Consider the following 14,957-nt stretch of genomic DNA (forward strand, 5'->3'; position numbering starts at 1 on the left):
ACAGACACGCACCACTGTGCCCAGATAATTTTTTTTTTTTAAATGGAGTTTTGCTCCTGTCCAGGCTGGAGTGCAATGGTGCAACCTCAGCTCACTGCAACCTCCACCTCCCAGGTTCATGATTCTCCTGCCTCAGCCTCCCGAGTAGCTGGGATTACAGGCATGTGCCACCACAGCTGGCTAATTTTTTGTATTTTTCTTAGAGACAAGGGTTCTCCATGTTGGTCAGGCTGGTCTTGAACTCCCGACCTCAGGTGATCCTCCCACTTCAGCCTCCCAAAGTGCTGGGATTACAGGCGCGAGCCATCGCACCCAGCCCACCCAACCTTTTTGGGTTTTTTTGAGACAAAGTCTCACTCTCACTCTGTCACCCAGGCTGGAGTGCAGTGGTGCAATCTCGGCTTACTGTGACCTCCACCTCCCGGGTTCAAGCGATTCTCCTGTCTCAGCCTCCCAAGTAGCTAGAATTACAGGCACCTATCACCACACCCACCTAATTCTTGCATTTTTAGTAGAGACGGGATTTCACCATGTTGGCCAGGCTGGTCTCAAACTCCCGACCTCAAGGGATCTGCCTGCCTCAGCCTCCCAAATTGCTGGAATTACAGGCATAAGACACCACGCCCGGCCGCAGCTAATATTTTTTTAATGTTTTATAGAGACAGGAGTCTCACTATGTTGCCAGTCTGGTCTCTAACTCCTGGCCTCAAGGGATCCTCCCGCCTTGGCCTCCCAAAGTGCTAGGATTCCACATGTGAGTCACCACACCTGGCCCAGAATGCTCTTTTCTTCTTCACAGGCTTCAGGCTTCATGCTCAGAACAGAGTCTCACTCTGTCACCCAGGCTGGAGTGCAGTGGTGTGATCTTGGCTCACTGCAACACCTGCCTCTCGGGTTCAAGCAATTCTCCTGCCTCAGCCTCCCAAGTAGCTGGAACTACAGGCATGCAACACCATGCCTGGCTAATTTTTGTATTTTTATTTTATTTATTTATTTTTGGAGATGGAGTCTTGCTCTGTCACTCAGGCTAGAGTACAGTGGCGCCACCTCAGCTCACTATAACCTCTGCCTCCCAGGTTCAAGCTATTCTCCTACCTCAGCCTGCAGAGTAGCTGGGATTACAGGTGCCCGCCACCTTGCCCAACTAATTTTTGTATTTTTAGTAGAGACGGGGTTTCACCATGTTGGCCAGGCTAGTCTCAAACTCCTGACCTCATGATCCACCTGCCTCAGCCTCCCAAAGTGGGGCATGAGCCACCTCATCTGGCCGACCCCATCTCTAACATAAAAATTTTTTTACACTGGTGGGGCGTTTGGGAGAAGATTAGGTCATGAGGGTGGAGCCCTCATGAATGGGATTAGTGCCCTTATAAAAGGGACCTGTGGAAGTTTGTTTGCCCGTTCCGTCATATGAGGACATGTGAGAAGGGACCATCTATGAGAAACGGTTCCCTTACCAGACACCAAATCTGCCAGCACTTTGATCTTGGACTTCCCACCTTCCAGAACTGTCAGAAACTGGCCAGGCACAATGGCTCACATCTGTAATCCCAGCACTTTGGGAGGACGAGGCAGGAGGATCACCTGAAGTCAGGAGGACCTAGGGGAGTTTGTCTAAACACTTCTTGAGTCATTTTAGTAGGACAAACCAAATAAAATGGTGCTAAAGGCAAACATCCAATATATCTCATTTTAAACTAAAAAATTAACATATAAAATGTCATGCAGAGCAGACACCATTCTTTTTTTACATATTTACAATTTTACATATTTACTTATCAATATAATTTCTATCTTTACAATTATAAAATTATTTCGAACTGTGGAAAAGTGGTACCATTTAATTTCCTTGAACATACACTTTGTAGCATTCGTTTTGTCCTTTAAAAGGCAATTATTTTCCAAACCACAGTGAATGCCAGAGGAAGCACATAGGAAAATCATGGAGGGAAAAAAGATTGAGACAAAATCTGCACACAAGCCTTAAATGAATCTGTATCAGTAACTCAAATAAATAGTATTTTATTATTAACTAAGCTTCCCCTGCTAGGAAAAACAAAACAAAACAATCCCCATATACTGTACCTTTAAAAATGCTCTGACATTTATAAGCAATTTAGTTACATTCTAGATCCCAATCAGTTGAGTGTAGTAAGGGCTACCTATAATTTAGGCTCAAATAAATACTCTCCATGTAAACTGTGATCATCCTGCACAAACTTGAGGTTGCAGTGGTGGAGGAAGTTTATCATTTTCAATGTTTTCAGAGTCAACAGCTACTAACGGTTGATTTGGAGGCTTAATTTCCAGCGGGTATTTCTCAACAATGTCTTGAACTTCTCTTGTAATTCCATCTGTCCAATCTATGAGGTCTTTTTCCAGTTTCTTGGCTTCATTCATGATCCTTTCTTGTTGTTCATTCAACTGAGACAGGAGATCCAAGTTCTTATACATTTGCTTGATGCCTAAGCAAGCATCTTGCTTCCTGGGAGAGGTCTGGCCAGACATGTAGCGATCAAAATCCTCCTGACTTAAATTCAAAGACTGGGTGTCTAACTTCTCAATGAAAGCCATGGCACAGCACTACAAGAAGAGGACGTTAATACAGTCATATTAGGAAAGCTACGCATACTCCAATCGATTTGTAAAAATCTTTTGATCACAGAGAATTTAAAATAGAAGCAAAAGTAAACAAAACAAACTCATGAACTTCCGTGTAACTCAGCCTGGAAAATTACCTACTCCTATCCCCGGTCATGCTTCCTGTACACTCCCAGGAGCTCTGGGGCCAATGTCTGGGTGCAGCCTCCCCAGGTACACCATGAAGCCATTCTGTCTGAGTTTTCCCAGACCTGCTATCCCCACCCAGGATATAGTCCCCGAGTGGGTGTGGTTCCTCAAGACACTGGTATGGCACACGGACCTCTGATCCTCAAATAAATATTTTAACATCAAGTGGTTAAAAGAACAGCTCTGAAGCAACAGAACCTGAGTTGACTGTCACCTCTTTCACTTAACAACAACAGTGAGTGACCCTGGGAAAGTTACTTAAGCTCTCTGAGGTTTCTGTACCTGTAAATGGGGGGAAATACCATTCAGATTTATTGTGAGAATTAACAACATAACACATGTCACGGGCTTCCAAGAGGCCTGCAGTGAGCAATGAATACATGGTAGCAATTATTAGCACAGAAATGCCACTGCAAATGCCCAATTCAACAGACATCTGAGCCGGGTGTGTTGGGTCATGCTTATAATCCCAGCACTTTGGGAGGCCGAGGTGGGAGGATTGCTTGAGACCAGCCTGGGCAACGGTCGGGATAGAAACCTCACGTCTAGAGAAAAGGAATAAAGAAAAAGAAAAATGTGATTCATCCGAGGAGAACGGAAGCGCACGCCCATCTGGCTCATGGTGTGTGTGGAGCTGCTGTGGCCCCTGTGACTGGAGAGAGGAGGTGATTCTAACTCCTCACTTAGGTGAATGGAGACATGGCATGGCCACTAACAGAAATAAAGAATACTGGAAAAGAAACAAACATCTCAAGGGGACGTAGCTCTGAACAAATTATATTTGAGGTGTGATACAAGTGTGAGGTCAAGACAGGTGACACAGAGCTGTGGGTCATCACCGCACAGGTGACAGCTCTTTGACAGAGGAGATGGTGCAGGAAGAGATGCAGAGACGATGGAGTCCCAGGGAATGACACAATTCAAGGTAGAAGTAGAAGACACAGACTTTACAAAGAGACAAGGAAGTAGTGGGATTGTGGAAGCCAAGGAACAACACAAGTTGCAGAACAAAGGACTCATGGAGAGTGCTATGAGAAGCGAAGGAAGATCTGTTGGTGATAATAAAGTTGATATGTAAAATATTCTATTAATATCTGCACTAACACTGAACTGTCTTAGTTTCAAATAATTGATAATGTAACGCCACCAATGCTTCATGATGACAAACTGACATTCAAAGGAGAAATACAAACTCTGTTTGTAGAAGATGCTCAATTACTTGAATACATGGCTTTTCATTTTCAGAACCTGATAGAGGACCAACCCAGAATGTCTGTATTTAAGGATTTAACCCACAGAGTTTCAGATAAAATGCTGCTGCTAAAATACTAAATACAAGATTATGTTTGCTGTGATAAGAGCAATAGTAGAAAGTATTCAACAAAGCACACCAAACAAAAGGGATTTTACCATTTTTTTTTTGAACATGTGATAAGATTATCTGAGGCAACAGCTTCCTAATTATGATTTCCTTAGGTTACTAAATCGAGTGCCCGCGGGGTTTGTCAGCTGGAAACTTTCTACTTTTGCCAGAGCAGTTTCATTGGAGCAGTGGGTGTAGGGGACGAGACAGACTCTGAGTCAGGCAAGAAGAGGATGAAGAGGGAAGGCACAAATGTACTTAAGGCTGCAGGCCAAGGGCCCTAGAAGCTGCTGTGTGTGTGCGAGCCAGCCACTTCTACTGTCAGTTGACTGTGGCTATGCTCGAATGCATCCTGGTCCTCCTTCACTTCTCTCACTATCTGCCATGTCCACACTTCTCAGGGACTTCCAAGTTGTCTGACCCACTCTGGATAAAGAGCTGAATCCAAAAGGCTCTTCCCTCGCAAGCAAGTGTATGTTTCATTTATATTAAGAAATACAAGGCCAGGTGTGGTGGCTCATGCCTGTAATCCCAGCACTGTGGGAGACGGAGGTGGGTGGACTGCTTGAGGCCAGGAATTCAAGACCAGCCTGGCTAACAAGGTGAAACTCTGTCTCTACTAAAAATACAAACATCAACCAGGCATGGTGGCACATGCCTGTAATCCCAGCTACATGGGAGGCTGAAGCATGAGAATCGCTTGAACCCGGGAGGCGGAGGTTACAGTGAGCTGAGATCACGTCTTTGTATTCCAGCCTGGGCAACAGAGACACTCCATCTCAAAATAAAAAAGATATATGAGTACCTCTAATCTCATTCTACATGGGCCACTTAAACTTTTTTAGTACTACGGATTAAACCACCATGCACCTGGGAGGATGGAAAACAGTGTGAATAAAGGTGAAAGCATCTGATCAAGAGCATTCCCAAGTCCCTCCACCTGCAAATCACCCTCCCGAGATGCTGGTGACTAGAGTGACACATAGCTGAACACAATGGTGGAGGGTGATGAGTGATGGGGGCAGGTCCAGGTTGGGAGGAACCTGAGGCTTCTACAACTTTTGGAATCTACTTACAGGAAAAGGAAAAAAAGTGACAAATACAAAAGTAGGTATAAATGTGAATACATACTTAGAATCTAGAAATAAATCATGACATATTTCTAGAGATTCATGTACCTGTTTTGAGACATTTTTTGGCAATTTATCAAAAATGCTCCCTATGCATCCTGGCTTCCCCTCCCCATCTCTTAGTTCCTAGGCTTTCAACACAAAAAACCAAGTCCATAAGCTGCCCCAAGGATCCAAATTCATTAGCTTCACAATATATTCAGTTGAAAGCAAATAAGCAGAGTTTACTAGGAAGAAAAAGAAAGAATTCAGGTCAGGAGCAGTGGCTCATACCTGCAATTCCAGCTCTTACGGAGGCTGAGGTGGGCGGACTGCTTGAGCCCAGGAGTATGAGACCAGCCTGGGCAACACAGTGAGACCCCATCTCTAAAAAAAAAAAAAATTATCCCAGTGTGATGGTGCATGCCTGTGGTACCAGCTACACAGCAGGCTGAGGTGAGAGGATTGCTTGAGCCTGGAGGTCAAGGCTGCAGTGAGCTACGATTGTATCACAGCACTCCAGCCTGGGTGACAGAGTGAGACTCTGTAGAAAAAAAAAATCATAAATAAAAGAAAAAAAAAGGTGGGAAGTATTCAGCCTTATTAACTGATACATAATTAGATACTGTCTTGCCTATAATCAATAACCACTGTAACAACATAATACTTGAAAATCATTTCACATCCTCTGAACTGACCTGTAAAAAAAAATCTCAGTATTCAATTCTTAGAACTTGAGAAATAAAACAAATAAAATCAATCTTAGATCCTCTATAAAAATGAATTAAAGTGCAAGATTTGCCTTCTTCATGGTTGAAGAGGCCCAGCCAAGTGAAGGACTCTTCTACCCAGGACCGTGGGGAGTGATGCCCAACGCATGTCATCTGTTTCCGTAGGACAAACACAAGCTCTGACCAAGTGCTGGGAGGCAGAGTGTCTGTATCACCTGGTCCTTGTGCTCCCTGACACACAGTGAGCTTCCTCAGCCATGCTGCCTTCTCAAACAGGAGCATTTACCTGTCACAGGCCTGAGTCACCTGTCACATCCCCAAAACCACCACCTTCCCAGTCCTTCTCTACAACACCAAGAACTCACTTACTCACCAGATTGGTGAAATAGTAGCCATCCTCTCCAGTCATCAGTCGGCTTGGATTGCAGAAGCGTGTGATATACTGGATATTAGACTGAAGGGGTGGGGGGTCTGTCCTTCAAAACGATGTAGATGAGGGTGGGGAGGAAGTCATCCGCTGACGCTGGCTCGTTCTTGGTGATCTTGATGGCACTGAAGATGTGCTTGCTGCACTTGGTGACGCAGGCCAACTTGTCTCGAGGCACACGCTTGGAATCCATTTCAATGATATCTACAAAGCAGAAAAGACAGTATTTCCCATGAAAAAAGAATCACAAAAAAGAAGCAATAGGAAAATCATGTTTTATCTCTAAAGTTATGAAGGAATCCTCACTAACCCCCTTTCCAGGAGTTAACTTAGTGTATACGTGACTTACTAAATATGATCTCATACAGAAAACAGAAACAAGAGCCAGATACTACACAGTGTGCCCTATAAGCACATTTCTCTAATCCTCAGATTATGCAATGGATACTCATATTTTTTTCTTTTTTTTTTTTGAGATGGAGTTTCACTCTTTGTTGCCCAGGCTGGAGTGCAGTGGCCTGATCTCTGCTCACTGCAACTTCCGCCTCCCAGATTCAAGCGATTCTCCTGCCTCAGCCTTTCAAGTAGCTGAGATTACAGGTGCCCACCACCATGCCCAGCTAATTTTTGTATTTTTAGTACAGACAGTGTTTCACCATGTTGGCCAGGCTGGTCTTGAACTCTTCACCCCAGGTGACCTGCCCGCCTTGGCCTCCCAAAGTCCTGGGATTACAAGCGTAAGCCACTGCGCCTGGCCAAGCCCACACTTCTAATCACAATGTAAGCTGCCTCTGAGCTCCATGGAGAAGGAAGTAGTTGTCTGATAATCTTTTTATTGCTTCTGTGCTTCTGTTACATTTTAGAATGTTTTCAACAATCTCAATTTGCATACCGCTTTTTAGAAATGTGGCTACCACACAAAGCATCTTTCTACTGGATGCGAGAATACAAAAATCAGCCGGCGTAGGTGTGCATGGCTGTAGTCCCAACTACTCTGAGTTGGCTGAGGCAGGAGACTGGCTTGAGCCCGAGAGGTTGAGGCTGCAGTGAGCTACGATCACACCACTGCACTCCAGCCTGGGAAAGAGTAAAATCATGTATCCCAAAAAAAAAAAAACAAAAACAAAAAACCTATTGTCGCCGCTGGCTGAGCGTGCTGGGCCGGCCCCGCTGTGGGGCCGCGCGGGGACGGGCGCGGGGACAGAGCCCGGGCGCCCATGGCCTGGGCCGACGCGGCTGAGCGGGCCTGCGTGCCTACCCCCGGCGCTGGCGCCCAGCACCGAGGGGCTGCCGCTCGCCTTCCTGCAGAGCCTGCGCACCCTGTTGGACATCCTGGACCACCGGCGGCACGGCTTGCGTGCACCTGCGCGAGATCCAGTCCCGCTGGCAGGGCGCCAACGCGCAGGACCTGGCCCGCGGGATGCTGGAGGGCCTGCGCCAGGTGGCCTCGGCCGGCGGCTACCTAACCTTCGAGCGCTTTGTGGCCGGCCTGCGCACCTCGCTGCTGAGCGCCAACTGCGGCCCCCGGGACCCCACGTGCGCCCCGGCCCGGCCTGGGGTTTGCGCTGGACAACGAGCCACGGATGGTCCTGGAGAAGCCCCTGCCCAGGTCCAGGCGGCGCGGCCCACAGCCCGGAGCAGCTGTGTGCCCCAGCAGAGGCGCCGTCCTGCCCCACGCAGCCTGAGCGGTCCCAGAGCGCGAGCGCCGACACAGGTGCATCGGCCTGCAGGGCCCTGGAGGCGGACTCAGTGCCCGAGAGGAAGTCAGAGGCACACCATCACCACCGGCATGGACTGTGGCCTGCTGAAGCAGATGAAGGAGCTGCAGCAGGAGAAGGAGGTGCTGCTGCAGGGTTTGGAGATGATGGCAGAGACGCGACTGGTACCAGCAGCAGCTACGAGTGCAGGAGCGCCAGTGCTACCTGGGTCAGAGCACAGACAGCGCCGACTTTGGGGCTGCAGGGAGCCCCGGCCCACTGGGGCGGCTACTGCCCAAGGTACAGGAGGTGGCTCAGTGCCTGGGAGAGCTGCTGGCTGCGGCCTGTGCCAGCTGGGCCCTGCCTACGTTCTCCTCCGGGCCCCTCCGCCCTGCCCTGACATCCACCTCGTCCCCGGGCTGACAGCAGCAGACTATCCTTATGCTGAAGGAGCAGAACCGACGCCTCACCCGGGAGGTGACCGAGGAGAATGGGCACATCATGCAGTTGGAGCAGGAGAAGTCGGCTTAAGCAGCTGTTTGAGGCCCACGCCCTCACCCAGCAGGATGTGGGGGGACCTCTGGACTCCACCTTCATCTAGCCTGTGTGGGCTGAGCAGACCCCCAGGGCAGACCTGGCACTCAGCCTTCAGGGCGGGCGCCCCATCGCACCCTGGCTCTGACTGGAGAGCCCCTGCAGGCCCAGGCAGTCCCGGAGTGCGGGCGCCTTCCTGCCCCACTTGCCATCCAGGCTCCCCAGGCTTGCCCCCGGCTGGTCTCCGCACCGAGCCCTCGACTCGGTTTTGGCTCCTGGTGCTGACATACACTGGGGCTCTCTTGAGTCCGCATGGTCCGCAGTTACTACTGCCGCTGTCAGGGGACAGTGGGGGACTCCTCCACGAGTTACCGCCTCCCCGTTTCCAGCGGTGCTGTCCTGGGTCCCATCTCCAGGAAAGGCAAGGCTCACGCCAGGCTGCACTTCCGACAACGGCCAGCAGAGGGGGGCTGGGCGGCTCCGATGCGGCGCTGAGGCTGCACCCAAGACCAGGGGTGCAAGGGCAGCTTCCTTCCCTCAACCAGGGCACCAGGACAAGGTGGCTGTCGCTAAGACAGGGGCAGATGGAGGGGGTGGGGATGGCCTCTAAGCGGGGGGTGCCCGCCTGGCAGCGGAGCCCCAGGGATGGCGGTCAGACTTCGGGTCCCGGCCAAGGCTGAGGGACTGGCTGCAGCGGATCGGGGAGCCAGGCAGGCGACAGCTTAGCCTGCATATGCCTCCCGCAGACCCCGGGGTGATAGCCTTCCTCATCCTGGCCAGGAGGCTGCCCCCCGTTGAGTCTCACAGAACAACCTGTGAGCCTGGCTCCTCAGGAGGGGGTTCAGCCTGGGCCCCCAGGCACGTCCTAGGCAGAGCCTGTGCCAACTCAGGATTCCCAAGGTCTGGGGTCCTGCTCACCCCCCTCGCCCCATTTCCTCCCACACCCAGCCTGGCCCTAGGTTTCAGCAGGGAGAGGCCACTTCCCTCAGCCAAGAAAAACAAGAACCCCCAGGGTATAAGAGGAGGCTGGGGTAAGTCCCCTTGGGCGTCACTCCCTGCCCCCCTGCCTAGGCCCACTCCTGTTGGTGCTGGGGTACGCACTGGTGGGAAGCCCTGCTCAGCCCATCCTGGAAGGTCCCAGTGCCACCACAGCCAGGTGCATGGCAACATCATGGATAGGTTCTGCAGCCCAGGGCCCCCCAATGCAGGGTCAGTGTGTGTGGGGTGGGGTGCAGGGACCCCTCGTGCCCAGGGCACTTTGGTGCACTGTCCCACAAGGCACCCCTGTCTCAGAGGAGGTGTTCTGGCAGGCAGCATGGCAACTCCCTTCCAGAACCCAGCTCCACGTTAACCCGCCCACAGCAACCCCTCAGAGCCACATCCCCTGCTGCACCTGGCCTGCAGGGGTGTCCCAGGACAGGCCAAAACCAGCCCAGCGTGCAACTGCCCTCCTACCCTGAGGATGGGAGTGAGCTTTCCAGGGGACATAGGACTCCAGGCCTGGACCTCCTGGGAGGGTAAGGGAGTAGGTCCTGAAGGCCTGTGCCCCACAGCCCCAGCACCAGGTGGACTGCAGCGCAGTGGGTGGACCAGCGGCAGCCTAGGAGAAGTCACCACCACCCCACCCCCATCAGCAGGCTGCAGTCAGACCATTAGGGCCTCCCCACATCTGCCTTTGAGGGTGCCTGTCATGCCCTGGAAGATCCTAGCATCTTTACAGGACTGGAAGCAGGAGACAGAACGGTGTCTGCCCCAGGCTCGCAGATGGTTTGAATGGTAAGACAGGGTTTTACTGGGTGAAAAGGAGGAAAAGGGGGAAACGGGGACTCTCACAAGGTCGAAGTCCCTGCTAGAGTGCTTTCCGCCAGCAGCTAGAATCCCAGGTTCTACACAGAAAGAAGAGGGGCCAGGCTCCCCGCTGCTACAAAAGGCTGCGCAACTTCCCAAAGCTCCACCCCAGTGCACAGGCCGGTTGGAGTTTTTCCAGGGACCCCTTCTCACCTAGCAGTCTCACCATGACCATCTCATTCTTTTTGCTATATCTACATAGTCTTAAATAGATTTAATACATGTTTTGATAATTTACATATTTTATGGACATTTCTATTTATCTAACCCACTGACTCATTTTTGGTGGCTTTATAACATTCCATTATATTAACTGACTTATTCGACTCTTCTCTACCACTGTGTATTTGAGTTGCTTCCCCTCTTTCATTGTTGTGCATCGTAGCTATCTTCTTTTGGGTTACTTCTCTGTGATACATTTCCAAAAGTGGCATTAACCGCTTAATAAGAATAAATAACGTTATAACTCTAAGCATCTATTGCTACTCACACTCCTCAGAAACTCAGTGCACACTGTCATTAACCACGTGTATGTGCTTATTTCCCTATGGCCCTGACAACATTGGGCTTGATGATTTTCATTTGGTTTTACTGATTTTATAGGTGTAATATATGTATTTATTCCTCACTTTCTGCCAAAGAACATTTAAAGTCTATTTAAAAGATAAATGCAATTCAGCACAACAGCACAAAATTTACTATATTTTCTATAGTAACATCTATTACTATAGAAAATATAGTAAATACAGATAGGTATTAAACAATTTTTTAAAATTTTAAACAATAGGCCAGGTGCAGCAGCTCACCCTGTAATCCCAGCACTTTGGGGAGCCGAGGCAGGCGGTTCACCTGAAGTCAGGAGTTCATAGGCAAGCCTGGCCAACATGGTAAAACTCTGTCTCTACTAAAAATACAAAAAATAGCCAGGCGTGGTGGCATGCACCTGTAATCCCAGCACTCAGGAGACTGAGGCAGCAGAATCGCTTGAACCCGGTAGGTGGAGGTTGCAGTGAGCCGAGCTCGCGCCATTGCACTCCAGCCTGGGGGACAAGAGCGAGACTTCATCTCAAAAAAAAAAAAAAAATTTAAACAGTAAGTAAACAAAAACAAACAAACAAAAGAAACATGGAGAGACCCCAAAAGCAGAGCCACAGATGACAAGACAGAAATGTTTTCCTGGAAGATGTCTAAATTAGTCAAGAGTCAGCCCATACATCTGCCTCTAACTAAACTTCTTAGCAATCATCACTAAGATGAAAACAGTTACATAATTCAGGGTTCAAAAGACGAAAGCAAACGAATTCTTCAGGTGAAATTCTGACACCAAAATCAAAAATTTCTCCCAAGGGTTCTCACAAGGATGTCACAGTAGAAGAGCATGAATAAGGCCGAGAACAAACCCCTGGGACCGGCTGTCACAGACCTCATCTACATAGGCCATTGACATCACACGCCAAGGGCCAATACATCCTGTGGAAGCCTGCAGCAGTCTGACGGTCTGGCTTAAGTCTAAAAGGATGGCAGGACTCTCGGGGTCGCGGGCAGTCACCTCGTTCCCTCAGTGAAAAAGGCCAAAAGCACTCACGGCACTTTGTGATCACCGTGACTGCAGCCCTCGTTACTGTCGACTACTTACCCATATCCATGCCATTTGTTGAATTAAAATTGATCCCTCGTCTATAAAGGCCTAAGTACACCGGGCGGGCGCGGTGGCTCACGCCTAGAATTCCAGCACTTTGGGAGGCCGAGGCAGGCGGATCACAAGGTCAGGAGATTGAGACCATCCTGGCTAATACGGAGAAATCTTGTCTCTACAACAAAATACAAAAAATTAGCCGGGCATGGTGGCACGCGCCTGTAGTCCCAGCTACTCGGGAGGCTGAGGCAGGAGAATCGCTTGAACCTGGGAGGCAGAGGTTGCAGTGAGCCGAGACTGCACCAATGCACTCCAGCCTGCACGACAGAGTGAGACGCCATCTCAAAAAAAAAAAAAAAAAACCAAAGCGTAGGTACTACCTTTAGTGAAGTTTACATATTTCACTATATTAAGCTCATTTATATTCATGACTTCCCACTGTTGCCTTCCACTTTATCTGAGTTTTGTTTTTTATTGCACAGACTTTTAAAAAGTTAATACAATTAAGCCTTTTACCTGGTCATTAAAAACAATTCTTTTGGCCAGGCGTGGTGGCTCACACCTGTAACCCCAGCACTTTGGGAGGCTGAGGCGGGTGGATCACCTGAGGTCAGGAGCTTTGAGACCAGCCTGGCCAACGGGGTGAAACCCCATCTCTAATAAAAGTACAAAAAGTAGCCGGGTGTGGTGGTGGGCACCTGTAGTCCTGGCTACTTGGGAGGCTGAGGCAGGATAATTTCTTGAACCCGGGAGGCAGAGGTTACAGTGAGCCAAGATGGCACCATTGCAATCCAGCCTGGGCAACAGAGTAAGACTTCATCTCAAAAAAACAAAACAAAACAGAACAAAAACAAAAACCAATTTTTTTTTAAGTTTTTAATTTTCTCTCTTTATTTTTAAAAAATATACAGAGACAAGGTCTCACTATGTTGCCCAGGCCGGTGTCAAACTCCTGGGCTCAAGTGATCCTTCTGCCTTCACTTCCCAAAGTGCTAGAATTACAGGTGTTAGCCACTGCACCAGGGCAAAACAATTTTTTGGAAGTTCAATTTTAGCTCCTCTCCACAGCTGAAATACATGTTCTAATCTACCTCCCCCCCTCCAGAGTCTGGCTCTCTCACACAGGCTGGAGCGCAGTGAGAGGAGTGAGCTCACTGCAACCTCTGCCTCCCAGGTTCAAGCAATTATCCTGCCTCAGCCTCCCAGCTAGCTGGGATTACAGGCGTGAACCACCACGCCCAGCTAATTTTTGTGTTTTTGTTTTTTGAGCTAGTCTCGTTCTGTCGCCCAGGCTGGAGTGCAATGGTGGGATCTCGGCTCACTGCAACCTCTGCCTCCTGGATCAAGTGATTCTCCTGCCTCAACCTTCTGAGCAGCTAGGACTTGCCACCACGCCTGGCTAATTTTTGTATTTTTAGAGACAGGATTTCACCATGCTGGCCAGGCTGGTCTTGAACTCCTGGCCTCCAGTAATCCAGCTGTCTCGGCCTCCCAAAGCTCTGGGATTAAAGGCATGAGCCACCACACCCAGCCTATATCCTAATCTACTTTCTTCTCAATTTTTTCATGTTTAGCTCTTTGATTTGGCTGGAATGTAAGGTGCATGGTACGAAACACATAACTAAAATAAACTCTATACAGGAATCTGTCAGCAGCAGCAGTTAGTAAAGTGCGATCTTGTTCTCCCTCCTCCTCCCAGTTGTCATATAAATTGCTCCTCATAAATTAAATCTATTTCTGAAATCTCTGGTTTATTTCACTGTTCTGTATTTTCATTTTTTACCCAAATCTCATCTAGGTGTGATGACTTTCATTTTAGAATATATTTAAAAGTCTGCTGGATTTAGAAGCCTCCCCACTTCACAAATTCTTGCTTTTTACCGCTCACCAAAAAAAAACCATATATTTGTTTCATTGTTTTTCTAGAATAAATAATGTCACATTTTGTAATTTAAATGATATTTTAAGTATTTATACTGACCTACAAAGTATTTTTCTTTTTCTTTCTTTTTTTTTTTGAGATGGAGTCTCGCTGTCACCCCAGCTGGAGTGCAGTGGCATGATCTCAGCTTACTGAAACCTCTGCCTCCCGAGTTCAAGCGATTCTCCTGCCTCAGCCTCCTGAGTAGCCGGGACTACAGGTGTCCTCCACCATGCCTGGCTAATTTTTATATTTTTAGTAGACACAGGGTTTCACCACATTGGCCAGGCTGGTCTCGAACTCCTGACCCCAAGTGATCCGCCCACCTCAGCCTCCCAAAGAGCCAGGATCACAGGTGTGAGGCACCATGCCCCGCCACCATCAAACTGTCTTTTAATTCTTTAGATGAACTTCTAATTTGCTACATTAAATTCTCAATATTTAACATTATTGCTGTCTTTAAAAATTATTATTTAAAAAAATATGCTAGGCTGTTTAATTTTCTTATCACTAGTATGTACACTGTAAGTAAATTTTTTAGACTTATCTTGCCATGTTGCTGTATTTGTACTTTTATTACTGTTCTGTTTTCCCTTGGATTTTCCTAAGATTATTTTTTCATGGATTTCCCAAAAATTACATTTGCATTCATTCTAAAAGCACTCATTACATGATGAGTAGAACTCAAGCCACTGTACCAATTATACAAAAAGGACAAGAAAATGCTCAGACGGCTTTCAATTTACATGGGAAGACTGAATGCAATCATTATTAATATTCTACAATTACAAACAAGAAGGACAAAGTACCGTGGGGCACACTGTAAGTCTCACTTTTTCTTACTGGAGCTGTCTCCTTCTCTAGATCGGTACGGTGGTAGCAGCAGTAAGTGTGCTTATTT

General features: G+C 48.3%; 1 protein-coding gene and 1 pseudogene across 1 annotated transcript in view; one reads left to right on the forward strand and one right to left on the reverse strand.

Annotated features, from left to right (window-relative positions):
• Window positions 1-1,821: 1,821 nt before the first annotated feature.
• LOC101002198 (rab5 GDP/GTP exchange factor) overlaps window positions 1,822-14,957 on the reverse strand; it is a 29,563-nt gene continuing 16,427 nt past the window's right edge. Inside the window, 3 exon segments of the mRNA XM_017956672.3 lie at window positions 1,822-2,583; window positions 6,367-6,465; window positions 6,467-6,624. Of these exon segments, the coding sequence (XP_017812161.3) occupies window positions 2,206-2,583; window positions 6,367-6,465; window positions 6,467-6,624 (635 nt within the window). The 3' untranslated portion in view covers window positions 1,822-2,205.
• On the forward strand, window positions 7,638-8,718 carry LOC103882778 (annotated as a pseudogene).

Source organism: Papio anubis, chromosome 4, assembly GCF_008728515.1.
Source record: "Papio anubis isolate 15944 chromosome 4, Panubis1.0, whole genome shotgun sequence".
NCBI classification, from domain to species: Eukaryota; Metazoa; Chordata; class Mammalia; order Primates; family Cercopithecidae; genus Papio; species Papio anubis.